At 47.6% G+C, this 13,828-nt stretch overlaps 1 protein-coding gene across 4 annotated transcripts in view; it reads left to right on the top strand.

The window, feature by feature from the left end:
• The first annotated feature begins 1,499 nt into the window (after window positions 1–1,499).
• INPP5A (inositol polyphosphate-5-phosphatase A) overlaps window positions 1,500–13,828 on the top strand; it is a 142,587-nt gene continuing 130,258 nt past the window's right edge. Inside the window, exons 1-3 of one of the 4 annotated variants that reach the window (XR_004498068.1) lie at window positions 1,500–1,660; window positions 6,196–6,237; window positions 13,125–13,225. Coding sequence is in view for 3 of the 4 variants with exons in the window: in XM_033515462.1 (XP_033371353.1) it covers window positions 13,152–13,225 (74 nt within the window). In the remaining variant the exon portion in view is untranslated. Of the gene's footprint in view, window positions 1,661–5,413; window positions 5,893–6,195; window positions 6,238–13,124; window positions 13,226–13,828 lie in introns of those variants that run through there. The other 3 variants (XM_033515462.1, XM_033515463.1, XM_033515461.1) reach the window with 3 other exon arrangements.

The raw sequence follows: 13,828 nt of genomic DNA on the forward strand, positions 1-13,828 counted from the left end.
AGCTTGTTGCCATTTGTTTTACCCAACAAATGTACCCTGTTAGTTTTGCTTTCCCTGGTTAGGGATCTTGGCACATGGAGCTGGAGGTGTGGGAGCTCAGAAGTTGTCTGTGGGGCCAGACTGGAAGGAGTTTGTGCAGCAGGGGAGGTCACTGCAGCCATGGCAGTGTGGTGCAGAGGCAGCAGTGGGAGCTGCAGGATGGCCTGGACTTGGTACCCATGGGGAGGTCCCAGTGTGGGAGCTGGTGCATTGGCAAGCTCCAGCATCCTCCATTCCCAGGCAGGTGTTTGATCAAAGGGGTGCAGCAGCTCCCAGGCTGGGTGACACTGCTCTCACTGCTGCCCTGTGTCCAGCACGGTGGTTAAAGACAGACCTGCAGTTAGATGCCACTGTTCATCTCACAGGTTCTCAGGTGGGATTGGGTGCACAAACTCCTGAGCTTGTGTTTGGGGTGTTACAGATGAGGTTTCACTTTCTGGGGAAAGCTGGGAGTGTCTGGGCTGAGGAGCTGTGGGTGATCAGCAGAGGGGGGACACCAGGTGTGCTGGGTTCTGTGCACTGTGGGACATCTCCCACACTGAAACAACGTACAGGCTTTCAGAGCTGAGCAAAGTGCACATGCCTGAAATCACAAAATGCTCATGTGGGTGTAAGCATTGAGATGAGGAGGAGCAGGCAGGATCCCGTGAGGCTGGAGTGCTGGCAGGGTTTTTTTCAGGTCTTTCTGATCTGTGCATGCTTTTGTTGCTTTGGGTATTTTTAAAATTTATTTTCAGCAATGGTGGATTTTTTTTCCCCAAACTCAAGAGAAGCTGTGATCTCACAGTTGGTTATTCTGCGGGTTTTGTGTTAGCAGAGTGTGTTCATCCAGCCCTGCACGCTGACACTCCTCGCTGCTGTTGTCTGCCTGACGTTTCCTTCCTTCAGAGTCTATATTTAGTGTTAAACACTATTCACTGTGGCACAGGGCTACAGGCAGCTCGCTTTCAAGCCAAAGGAAATGGTTCTCTTTAAGGATAAGAGTGAACAAGGGGCAGGATTTCCTGTGGAAACGCACCCACAGGAGAGATGACTTTTACTTTGAAGTTAATGGCAGAAAAGACAAAGTGAAACCCTGAAGAGTTTATATGCACAGGAATGGTATTTTCTTCTGCCTGGTGAAGGAAGCCTGGGGACAGGGAGGGGTGGGGAAGGGTCTGAGCAGGGGTCTGCATCCTCGGGGATGCTCCAGGCCCTGGCCACGTCCAGGCTGCAGTGGGGACCCGCAGGGTGGGCAGAGACCCCAGTTCACAGCTCAGCTGATGTGCAGCACCTGAGGCAGGTGTTGCTGAGGCTGTTGGATGCTGTGTTTGTGTCCCCATGCAGGGTGGGCTGGTGCTGCAGGGGGCAGAGGGGTGGGAGCTGCTCCTGCCCCCCGTGGGCACAGACTGGGCTGAGGGGCATCACACACCTCCCTGGACACACAGCTGGGGCCTTGCTCCTGCTTCAGCTTCCAGGGGGAGCTGAAATTCAGAAAAGAAGTGGGAAGAGGATTGCTTGGTGACAGCAGTGAGTTTCACTTCTGCCTCTCCCCCACAATGAGGAAAGCTGTGCGTGCGTAGCCCGTGAACTGGAGGGGTTTGGGACTGACAGCTGCTCTCTGGAGTTGTCTCTTGCCAAGGTGAGCTGGAAGATGTTTCAGGGCTGCTGCCACCCTGCTCCTGGGCACTGGTGGACAGGTGTCCTTCAGGGGAATGCTGAGCTGCTGCCCATCAGGGCAGTGATGGGTTTCTGGAAATCCAGAGCTGCCATCAGTGCTGCCTTTTTGACACTGTAGTAACCTCAGATGAATTAATATAACGTTGCACAAATTAATTTGGAATGTATTTTTTGTTTCATCTCATGTGTTTACTCTTTATTTTCATCCCTGGCAGAGCAGTGCCCCATCACACGGCGTTTGACTCATAAATAAGGATATATCTTCTTGAGGAAAGAGCATTTATTACTCAGAGGAATTGATAGACACTGCTGCACAGCAGGGCATGCAGCTCATGACCTTTAGCTCTTAAGCTTTAGGTCACAGAAATGACTGTCTGCAAACATGAGCACTTAGATAAAATTACATTATTATTTTTATTTTTCCACAGAGCACATTGTACTGTACTGATTTAAGGCAATCTTTTATAGCAGCCTCCTGCTCTGCAGCTACTCCTGAGCTGCTGGGCTGGGATGGCCAGAGCTGTATCCTGCTGGGAGCCTGTGTCTGTGTGGAAAGATGGAGCTGTGGTGCTCTCACCAGGCTGGTACTTGTTGGGGAGAAGGCTCTGGGAGCCTGGGGATGTTCTGCCTCCCGGGGCCAGCTCAGCACAGCTCTGAGGACGCCTGCAGCTGACACAGACCACGGATTAATGAAACCTGGGATGTTTTCAAGCCTCTGTAAAACTCAGCCCACAGGAAGAACTGTTTGGATCATTGGCCTTTAGTTTCCTGGGAGATGTGAGTCCGGGTGCTGCTGATCCCCTGTGCATGTTTCTGCATTGTGCAGATGTAAAAGAACAGGTGTAGATTCCCCCTGTTCAATCTGGGGGAGTTCCAAACATTTCACTTCAAACAAATACAGAAAGAAACCCCACAAATACACAGGGCGGACCATGGTGGTGTTGTGAGTGTGAATTTTGCCAGAGATCTATTTTATCTATCCACATGCAAAAGCAGGTTAATTTGGTGTGCATTCTTTCAATTCCCTGCATCATTCCCAAATCAGGATACAAAGCGATGGAAAGCCTGAGTGTATTAATGTGGTTAATCTTGCAATTTGCTAACAATTAGAGTTTGTGTGGTGTTGGATTAACTCTTATTAATGCTCTTAACACGATGGTTATTCAAATATCCAGAAGCTTTTAAGCTTTCAGTAAGATGTCAGTAATAGCAGTTAAATTTGAAGTACATGGGCAGTTCACTGGAGTTAGGAGATTCAAGATTCTGGACTTTCATTCCTGTCTTTGCAGTTACTTTATGCAGCAGTAGCTAGCTCCCTGAGCTTGTGCCCGTGGGGGTTTATCCTGTGTGTGGAGAGAATCAGCCTGTGGAGGCTGAGCCCTGCTCCTGTTGTGCTGTGAGCCCAGGGACAGCCCAGTGAGCTGTCCAGAGGATGAGCAGTGCCTGTGTGCTGGGTACCTGCAGAAAACACGGTTAAACACAGCTCAGCTTCATGTTTACAGGGTGTGGATGTGTGTTAGAGCTGTGCAAGCCTTGCTTTGCCATCAGACCCACTGCTGGGGCTGTGGGATGCCAGGAGGCTTTGGGAGCTCAGGCTCCCAGTGGGGCTGTTGCAGTCAGGCATGTACAGACTGGGGCTGGATGTGCCTTGTGTGCAGAGTCCAAGGAGCCAGTTCTCCTCTGATTCATTTTGGAGCCCAGTTTTCACAAAGTGAGTCAAGATTTTTTTCCTTTTAGCTTAAAAAATGAGCCTATTCTTTGCTAAAAATAAACTTCACAAAATAGAACATGCTTTCTATAATTCATCGGCTTTCTTCCATTTCCCTCTGAACAAAGCAGGAAAGAAATTTTCCAGGCTGTTAATTTAGTTTCATTTAGTTCTTTTGCCTTTTTCCTTTTGAATGAAAGGCTCCTTACCCTGTCTAAATATATATTCCCTTTCTCATTTTTTTTTGAAGAGACTCCTTCCCCATCTGAGTATATTTTTGCAACAGGCTTAAAGCTTTCCTGTTGGCTGTTGAGTATAATTTTGTAGGAAATAGAAATACTGGGGAGAAGAGAGACTACTTGTGTGTTGGATTTGAAAAGCCGCTTGTTTTCGGGCTGTTAGCAGCTCATGTGGTGTTCATGTGTTCACAAGCTTGACTGGTCTTTCTTACAGACCTGACCATTACAGTCACCAGTGTGACATAAATAGACTGCAAGTGGAAACTCATCATGAAAAGAGATAGTTTTAGTGGGATTTGGAATTCCAGGAAAAGGTCAAAACTGTTTTTAATTGAGGGGAGCAGCGCATGCAGGACACACGTCCTGTTTTTTTAATGTGGATCCCATGTGGTGTTGCTGTCTGGAAGTTGTGCTTGATTGAGGGGAAGAGTTTCTTTCGAGAAGGATTTCTATTTGTGACTCGGTGGAGGGTGTGATGAAGCCAGAGCTTCCAGGCACAGGGTGTTTGCTGAGCTCAGCTGGGGAATGGCAGAGTTTGGTGTGTGTTTGGTGAGCAGGCAAATACCCCTGAGCAATCCGTGTGAGCACACCTGCTGCTCCCAGGCAGGAGGGTGGGCACAGGGCAGAGTGCCCAGGAGCCTGAGCTGCAAGGGCAGGGAAGGATTGGCAGGAGAGGAGAGCACAGACACCTGGAGCACAGAAGGCTCTGGGGACACCTGCGGCTCCTTTCTGTGCCAGGAGAGCTGCAGAGGGACTGGGGACAGGGGATGGAGGGACAGGACACAGGGAATGGCTCCCGGTGCCAGAGGGCAGGGCTGGGTGGGATTTTGGGCAGGGATTGTTCCTTGGCGGGTTGGGCGGGGCTTGGCTGGGGTTCCCAGAGCAGCTGGGGCTGCCCCTGGATCCCTGGCAGTGCCCAAGGCTGGGCAGCACTTGAGGGAAGCTGGTGTGGTGGAAGGGTCCTGCCCATGGCAAGGGGTGGAACTGGGTGATCTTTAGGGTCCCTTCCAGCCCAAACCATTCTGTAGTTCTAGGTATTCCAAACGAAGAGTTAATGTCTGTAAGCACTTTGATTTCATTTGCCTCTCCTGTTTGCTCCGTGGTGGATCCATCCCCAGGAGCAGGAGCTGAAGCAGGGGAGGAGGACTGGATTCCACCAGCTGGAGCAGAGCTGGAGGTGGGGATAGCTAGAAGGAAAGAGACTGACAAAGTGGGGTTTGGATTAGTGACCCAGGAGAAACTGGTTCATGGGTGAATGAATGGATGTGAGATGATTTAGCATCAAAGAGAACAGGGAAAAGATTAATTTCCATTATATTACAAAAAGAATGAGATAATTTAATGAAGGACAGAGTGTAGAGAGAGAAAGGATAGGAAGAAGTCCAAAGTCTGTGGAAGACATGAAATATAATGTGCCTATTTTTAGACAGAAAAATAAGAGGAAGACAAATTAGCTTTCTACTTGTTTGTTATCTCCAGTCCTTCACAGTGTTTCATTCATGTGAGGTGGCTGGAGAGGAGTGTGAGGGCTAGGTTACAGAATTGTACCAGAGTGGTAAAAGAGGAAGGAAAGATGTGGTGGTGGCAGAGGAGGGCACAGAGTGGGAGCCAGCCTTGCTGCAGGAGGTGCTCACCATGGGCAGAGCCCTCCTCAGCACCTTCTCTGGTGGAGCTGCCAGCAGGAACTTCCCAGGCACCTCCCAGAGCTGCTTCTCCCCCTGCCTTTGTTTCAGCTGTACCCACACTCGGGGGAGGATGGAGCAGGAGACAAGTGCCACACCTGTGCATTGGCCCTGGGCAGGGGTGTCAGAGCTGTTTGTCAGGGATCAGCTGTCTCTGGGCTCCAGTTTGATGTGTTCTGCTCCCTCCCACCGGTTCTGCACCTTCCTGACACTGCTGTCACAAGGACATCTGATTTGTATTGCTATTCCCCGCTAGGATGCAAACATTTTCCAGAAGATAAAGCTCAAGAAATCAATTCTCTCCCTCTGTGATCACGTCTAGGCTGTGACCTGTTGCTGAAAAGACAGAACTTTGCACTTAACTGCAGTTCTGCTGCTTCAGTTTTCATAACTTCTGGAGCAATCTGCAAAGGACTGAAAGTGCTTCTCCCAGCTTGTCCTTGGCAGGAGGTGTGATGGGCTGGAGCATCCCCAAAAGCAGGGTCGTGGCTCTGAAGCAACTTGTGTCAGGTGAACCTGGCTCACTTGAGGCTCAGCTGGCAGTGCTGACGTTCCTGATCCCCAGGTGATGAAAATGTCCAACAGGACATAGTTCAAGTGTGTCCTGCCTGATAAACGTGTGGGTACAAATGCTGTGCAGTCCTATAGAAAATGCACCTTTAGGTGAGAATCACAGGGGACTCAGCAATGGAAGGATGAGGTCTGTGCACTGGCATCATGGAGAAACACCCTTGTGTTTGTACTTTTTACTTTAACTGTGAAAAAAGCTGTCTTCTTGAATACACTGAGGAAAGCAACAATATCACAATATTGTTGTAAAAACAGATTTCTCTTACTCTTAATTAATTTTTGCCTTTTATTTTTTCAGCCAGAAAATTTGCAGAAGAATTGGCTTCGGGAATTTTATCAGGTAAGGTAAAGTTTATTTTCTCATGGAGTTCTGTGCTTCTTTGTTTATTGAACTAATTAGTAATGTCAGGATCTTTTGCTTTATGAAGTGAAATTGCTATTTTTATAGTGATTTTATTTTATGTAAAAGACAGCCCTGAAAAATATATCTCTTTCTGGATTTCTAAGTAATCATTATAAAAATCCAGTATATAAGCACAATTTGTTCTCATCAGCAATTTTCTACCTAAAAGATAGATTTGGGTTTTATGAAATTGACTTCAGTTTGGCATGAAATGGTCTTTTAAGTCTACTGAGTAAGATACATAAGTAAGTCCAGTTTACCTTAAAATTGAAAAATGCAATTTTGGGCATTGGTTTGCAGTAAATCAGTCCTGTGTCTGCTCTCTCCTTTTCTTGTTTGGTAATGTGAAAATACTGACACTGACCCCACGTTATAAAATGGGCTGTAACCTTCTGGTGTGAGGGGTTCTGTGGGTCTCACACTGTGTTACTGTAGTAGGGTCTTGCTTAACTTGCAGTCTTCATGCAGCAATGTGGCCATAAAGCAACAGGAACTGAGCACTGCTGGGGCACGGGGCTGTCATCCCTGGGAAGCAGCGTGGCAGAACTGAGGGAGTCTCGAGTGCCCCCGTGGTTTGCACTGGAAGGGCCTTAGGGAACCTTGAAGAGCCCACCTTAGATCCACACCCTGCCAGGGGCAGGGGACGCCTTTTGCTAGACCAGGTTGTTCCAAGCTCTGCCTGTCCTGGCCACAGAAAGTGACACCTGATACTGAAGGGCCACAAGATTCCTTTATCCAGTCCTGCGTCTCTTACAGAAAAATTGCTAAACAACAAAACTGTGCTGTTCAAATTTTGAAGTGAAACTGTGCAGAAAATATGATTAGAAGTATTTCTTCTTTTGCTTCTGTAATTGAAAGCATCCTATGAGTCCTTACATTCTCAGGTTACCGGTGCTTTATTACACTGATGTAAAATACTGCAATTCACTTTTACTGGCAAATGTAAGAAATTGCAAAAATCAAGGTGCAGTAACCACTCTTACATTCTTTAGTATCTGCCAACTTCAGATTCATCTCGCTATTTTTCTTCTTCCACCTTGGTTGATCACTGTTGTATGTACGTGATGCTTGCACCCTGCAAGCGTCTCAGCCAGTTCTGATTCTACCCCTCCACAGCTTCAGGAAAAACTCTTCCTATGCAGGAAATACAAATAAACAGACACAACTCTTTAGTTTGGGGTTTGTTTGGTTTTTTTTTTTTACATTGCTGGATGTTTTTCATCATCACATGACTTATTTATGTATCTTTATCAAGGAGACTCCTTCTGTGTTCATTTGTTTACTGAAGTGGGATGAGCAGGGCAGAAACACTTCTGAATAGTTTGTGGAAAACAGGAAGAGGAGGGGAAAAGAATGAGCTTTGGTGGTTTAGGGCAGGGACCACTGACACGTGACTGAACATGGTCTGGCTTTGGCCCAGTAAATGTTGTGCATACAGAATTCCAAAGAGGAATAAAAGGATGCATTAATGCTCCATGAGGCCGCTCTAGTGCAGGGTCCAGACCAGGGAAGGTGTTGCTGAGGCAGAACCAAGCCCATCCCTCAGCTGTGGGGGGTTCTACTTTGTTCTCTCTCCATAGCTCTGCCCTCTGTCCCTGCAGTCTGAGAGCTGTGTTTTAAAAAGAAAAAGAAAGGAAAAGCAGAAAAAGGCCAAAGTTGGCAGTGCTGCCCATGGCTGCTGCTGGCCTCCTCCTGCTTCCCCTGTGTGTGTGGGCAGCGGGCTGGCTGCTCACACCACGCTCTCCAGCGCTGCAGGGAGGGGAACAAAACTTGACAAAAAGCTCCTTAGGGAACAGACAAATCTGTATGTACCAAAAATCACCTAGCACCGTGCTGGCTCCAGAGCTACCCAGCAAATGTACAGCCTGATACAGAGGGATTATTCGCTCTGTGTGAAACCTCTGTGAACGGAGGCTCAGCAGCAGCGCTGCAAAAAGGCTCTTGGTGCCTCTTGGTAAACTTGAAACCAGATAAACCGCAGACAGCAGTTTTTTCCATTCTTCTGAGGAATTCAATTTGCATATGCAGTTGTGTCAGGGCAGTTTGCATAACTTCTGAGGATGAGGTCCTTGTGTAAGCAGTTAAAATGTTCTCCACAGAACAAGAGGCACCATTACCTCTCCAAGTTTAAAATGTTTCTAGAAATTAAACCCATAATGTCTCTGATGTCAAAGAGCATATTGGTTAAAAGAACATTTTGTGGACTTGTTTATAAGTTCCAGTAAATTAAAATAAGGGATTTTATTTGCTGTCATGGGTGAATACAAGTCACTTATGTGTTACCATTGACTTAAATGCCATATGCATTTCTGAGGACATGGTAGAGCACAGAGGGCTGAAATAAGATTCAAATGTCACATGTTAAATTTTTTAAACTTCTGCCATTGATCTACAACTATCCTACATCATTAACATAAAAAGTGTGGCAGATCTAATGCTGGTAAGTGAAACAGTTTTTCCAAGAAATGCAGATGGGAAAAGACAAGGACCCTTTCCAGGCTGGTTTTAGGGGCAGCTGCTGGCAGAGCTCCGAGGGCAGCACGCTGACACTGTGCTGTGTGACAGTGGGCACAGGGTGGCAGTGCCAGGGTGTCCCTGTGCTCCAGCACAGCACACAGTGTGAGCTGGGGAGAGGAGTGAGGGTTTTGTCCAGGTCAGCAGGAGGGAACATCGGTAGGGATGGAGAATGAGCCAGAGCAGGACCCAGCAGTGAGTAGTGACAGACCAGATGTCAAAAAATATACCTGAAATGCAAGAAATGATACCCAGCTGGGACAGGCTTTTCCTCTGATACATGTTCCCTATCATAGATTTACAAAGAACTGAGACACAGTTGTTGAGGTGTCCCTGTCCCTGCTCCTTTCTTCCCAAGGCACTGCCCAAGGGCCCACTGGCAGCAGGCTGCCTTCAGAGTCCAGCAGATTGATGGTAAACTTATGTTTACCATTATGACACTCATGATGACACTAAGTTTACCTGGTTGCTTCGTTTCATTCACTGTCTGGAGAGCAACACTAACCAAACACAGCCTGTGGAGCAGAACTCTGCATCAGAGCTCATCTGTGGACCCTAACACCAGGCCATCCCAGTGCTCCATGTGCTTTATTGCTCCAGATCAGTTCTGGATTCCAAGTCCTGACCTTATCTCCTTGGGGAGCTCTGTGAAGTGACCATCATGAGAAAGCAGCTGTACTGCTGAATTCTGGAAAGCCAGCACAGCCACTGGGAGTGTTTCAGGGCAGCACTCGCAGACTGTGGACGTGGCAGGAACGTGCTGAGCATCGTCTCACACATTTTAACTGCTGTGGGTTTGCTTCATTGGAGCTCTTCTTACACAGCTAATGAAAATATAAACTGGTAAGACAAAAATGTAATAAATTACTGCAAGTAAGGTTTAGGCACAAACTATCTGAGTCATGAACCATCCATCAGTCATGGGGAGTCCTGCAGTGAGACAATGCTGGAGAACAGCTCTGCTGTGCTGAAGCTGTGACAGAAAACACTGCCAGGTTTTTTTTTGTTTACATACAAATCCTTGAGAACTTGAAATCATAGTGGGTATTAAAAACAACAAAAATAAAGGTAATTTTTAAATGGGGGAAACAGCATTGGTTTAATAGCAGTGAGGTCCTTGCAGCATTCCTTGCAGGTTAAACCACTAGAACATACCTGAATATTAGTTATGTCCTCTCATATAATAAGTACCCTCCAACTAAAAGCAAATTGGCTCTGCTTCATTACCTTTTACTAGTTTTCTACTCTTATGGAAGAACAAACAGTACATAATAATGAGTAATGAATACTTCAGAGCTGAAACCTCCCAGCTGCCAGAGGTTAAAGATCATACATGAGACCACATAAATAATGAATTTGCATCCAGAGCAGCACAATGTATTTACCAAGTTGGGCATTATTTTCAATTCTGGATATGCAAAAATAGCATAAAGGAAGCCAGGATCAGGAGATATTCTGGGGGATGTGGGTAACTGAGCAAAACGCTGCAGCATGACTGAGTATGGATCCAGAACTGGTGAAGAGTACAAGCCTGGCATCTCATCGCTCCAGATGTTTGCCTGTTTGTTCAGGGGGTGGGGAGGGAGCCAGGCAGGGCAGGGTGGCTCAGGCTGTGCTGGAACTGGGGCAGCAGCCAGGACAGGACACAGTCCCACGCTGCTGGCCAGGCCTCTCGGGGAGGGCAGTGTGGGACCAGGGACCAGGGTTACCCCTCAACACAGGCAAAGCAGAAGAGGAGCTTGAGCCTTGATGTTGTGTAAATAGGATTGCTTAAAAAAAATAGCAAAATATGGGTTTTAGTGTGAGCTGTGAAATACAATTTAGCATGTGTGGTCCTAAAGCACTTTCAAGTGTTTTCAGTTTCTCTACTTGAAGAGAAGAGGCTTCTCCCGGGTCAGGCACCCAGAACCTTGCAGCACTCAGCTGCACACAGCCCATACCCCTGCCCTTGTCACAGGCCATGGATTGAAACCAACAGCAGGGAGCCCAAAGAGCCCCCACCTGAGGAAAACAGCCTCTGGAAAAGGGCCTCAGCTTGGAAGGGCTGCAAAGCTTTTGTCACCCCCTCTAGTTAAAGAAACAGCATTAAGTCAACTAAAATAATTAAACAACCTTTGAGTGGCTGGGTGGGGTTTTGTTGTGTTCTGGGGTTTGGGATTTTTTTGTTTGGTTGGTTTGGGCTTTTTTTGTTTGTTTTTCTTCCTTCTCTCCAAAGGGTAACACACAAATTTCCCACACAGTTATACCAAGATGACCTTTAGCTATTAGGTAAACTTTTAACTTCTGTATTACTACAAATAAAGGCTCAAAATACTCTCAAACACATCAGGCAAAATGGAAAATTGTATTTGGGGGAAAAAGCTCTCTGGCTCCAAGTTTACATCTAAAATGACCATGTGCCACGTATGCAACACAAAAAGTTTGTTACTGAAATCAGTGCAGGTTTTCAATAGCTGCAGCCCCTGAGCTCCTCCTGCCCCAAACACGAAGCCCAGCGCAGATGGAGAAAGGGCAAGGGATGGGAAAGGAGGGAGTAAAAAGGAAAAAGAATCCTAGGTAAATAAATAAGTCAATAAAAGTCCTCTCCCTGTGCTCCTATACCCTTTGCTTGCAAACAGCTTCCTTCATGTTCTTGGAGCTTGTTCCCCCACATTTTTTCCTGTACACTGACATGGAAGCTGCAAACCAGGGCATGGGCATTTGGTCAGGTGGGATGAAATTCCCATGGGCATATTCTGTGAATATCCTCATTTGCATGGCAGCTAGTTCACCAAACCATCCCTCTGCTTGTTTAGCACTAACAGCTAGATCATCAGTCATCCCATTTCTTCATAAGAACCAAAGTTTTCCCTATCATACATTAAACACTCCAAAACACTGTTCTCAGGCTGTTTCCACTCTCCCCCAATGATCCCTTTCCCTCCTTGTTTCCAGTGTAGGTCTTTGGGATAAGAGAATTTTTACTGGAAGGACAACTGGAGTCCAACTCTTTCAGAGCCAAGTTCCCAGTGCCTGTCTGCAGTTAGGAGCAGGACTTCACTGATCCTGCCTCCCTGTAAGGTGGCTTTTCCACCATTTGATGCAGTTCCCATTATCAGGGCCACAGTGTGACAGACTTGCTCACAAGCCTTTTCTCTTCTGATACCCCCAGATTGTCTTTGACTGCAAATACAATTTTCTGCTTTGAACATTAGAAATCAGAGCCAACTCTGAAAACCCTCTGGAATCCCCGAGGGGGATCTGCAGCATCTTTCCCCCACAGTGTTTGCTTCTTCTCGTGCTAGAGCAGGGGTTTTGCTGCTGAGGTGGCACAGAGGGTGACCCAGCACAGGGGGCACGGTCCTGGGCTGGCAGCCCCGAGGGCAGGATGGATGTTCCTTCTTTCTGCAGGGGTGACCTGGTGTGGGTTGGCAGTGCTGTAGCTCTGGACGTTGCCGTTCTTGGGGTTCTTTGCTGTGCACGAGCCCCTCCAGGCTTCCCCTCACCGGGCTCTACGGCAGGAGTCCCCCTGCCCCTGCCCCTGCCCTGCTGGCACTGAGATCTCCATCTCACTGATGGATGGATGGATGGATGGATGGATGGATGGATGGATGGATGGATGGATGGATGGAGAGCAGTGTCCCAGGAGTGTCCCTGAGCAGGAAGGGATGTGCTGGCAGCTGGTGCCCAGTGTGGAGCTGAGCCTTGGCTGCTGCCTGGCCCTCCTGTGCCAGTGTGTGCTCTGAGGAGCCTCTGGCAGCCCCTGGCACCTGCCCTGGGCTCTCCCTGCTGCTGTGTCACCCAGCTGGACAGCTCTGCTGCTGGCACACAAAGGTGCCACTTCAAACTGGGGACTGGGACTGCCTCTGCCTCAATGGAAACTGCTGCTGTATTTTAAATAGAAACACTAAAATATATTTTACATCCATCTCTCTATCTCTCTATTTCTGTCTATCTCTCTATTTCTCTCTATCTATCTATCTCTCTGTATCTATCTATATCTCTCTATCTCTCTATCTCTCTATATCTATCTATTCACTTGTCTATCTGTCTATACAGATATAGATATATCTAATGTATTTAAAATATATATATAACCTATATATATATGACTTAGGAACTAAGTTGTAGTTTTAAAAAGGAAATACTAGTTGAGAATATTTGAGATGCTAATTCTGTAATCTTTGATGTGGATAGCAGCTGATTGCTGTTTACTGTGTTCAGTCATGTCTCAGGTAGCAGCTCCTGAGCTGTGGGTCTGTGTTGGTGCTGTGTGCTGGGCTGTGCCACAGCTGCCCTGAGTGTTAAATCTGGTTTTTCTCTCGCTCCAGGTTGTCCATGCACACAAACCCCATTTCATGGCTTTACACTGTCAGGAGTTCGGAGGGAAGAACTACGAAGCGTCGATGTCTCATGTGGACAAGTTCGTGAAGTGAGTGTTGGGGAGCGACAGCCGGGCACGAGCTGGGGACAAGGACAGGAGTGGTCTGTGCTGGGACACGCGGGATTATTGATCCTGGTTTAACTGATCCTGGTTTATCTGATCCTGGTTTAACTGATCCTGGTTTAATTGATCCTGGTTTAACTGATCCTGGTTTAATTGATCCTGGTTTAACTGATCCTGGTTTAATTGATCCTGGTTTAATTGATCCTGGTTTAACTGATCCTGGTTTAACTGATTCTGATGTGATCGATCCCGGTTTAATCGATCCCGATCGAATCGATCCCGATGTGATCGATCCCCGGCGCCGGGGAGCTCCCTGAGCCGCGGCCGCGCGCGCCCTCTGCTGGCGGCGGCGCAAATCCCAAATTCCCGGAGCTCTGGGGGCGCAAATCCCGAATTCCCGGAGTTCCGGGGTTGCCAATCCCAATTCCGGAGTTCTGGGGGTACCAATCCCAATTCCGGAGTTCTGGGGGTGCCAATCCCAATTCCGGAGCTCTGGGGGTGCCAATCCCAGTTCCGGAGCTCTGGGGGTGTCAGTCCCAGTTCCGGAGCTCTGGGGGTGTCAGTCCCAGTTCCCGAGCTCTGGGGGTG

This window comes from Parus major, chromosome 6 (genome assembly GCF_001522545.3).
Source record: "Parus major isolate Abel chromosome 6, Parus_major1.1, whole genome shotgun sequence".
Classification (NCBI taxonomy): domain Eukaryota; kingdom Metazoa; phylum Chordata; class Aves; order Passeriformes; family Paridae; genus Parus; species Parus major.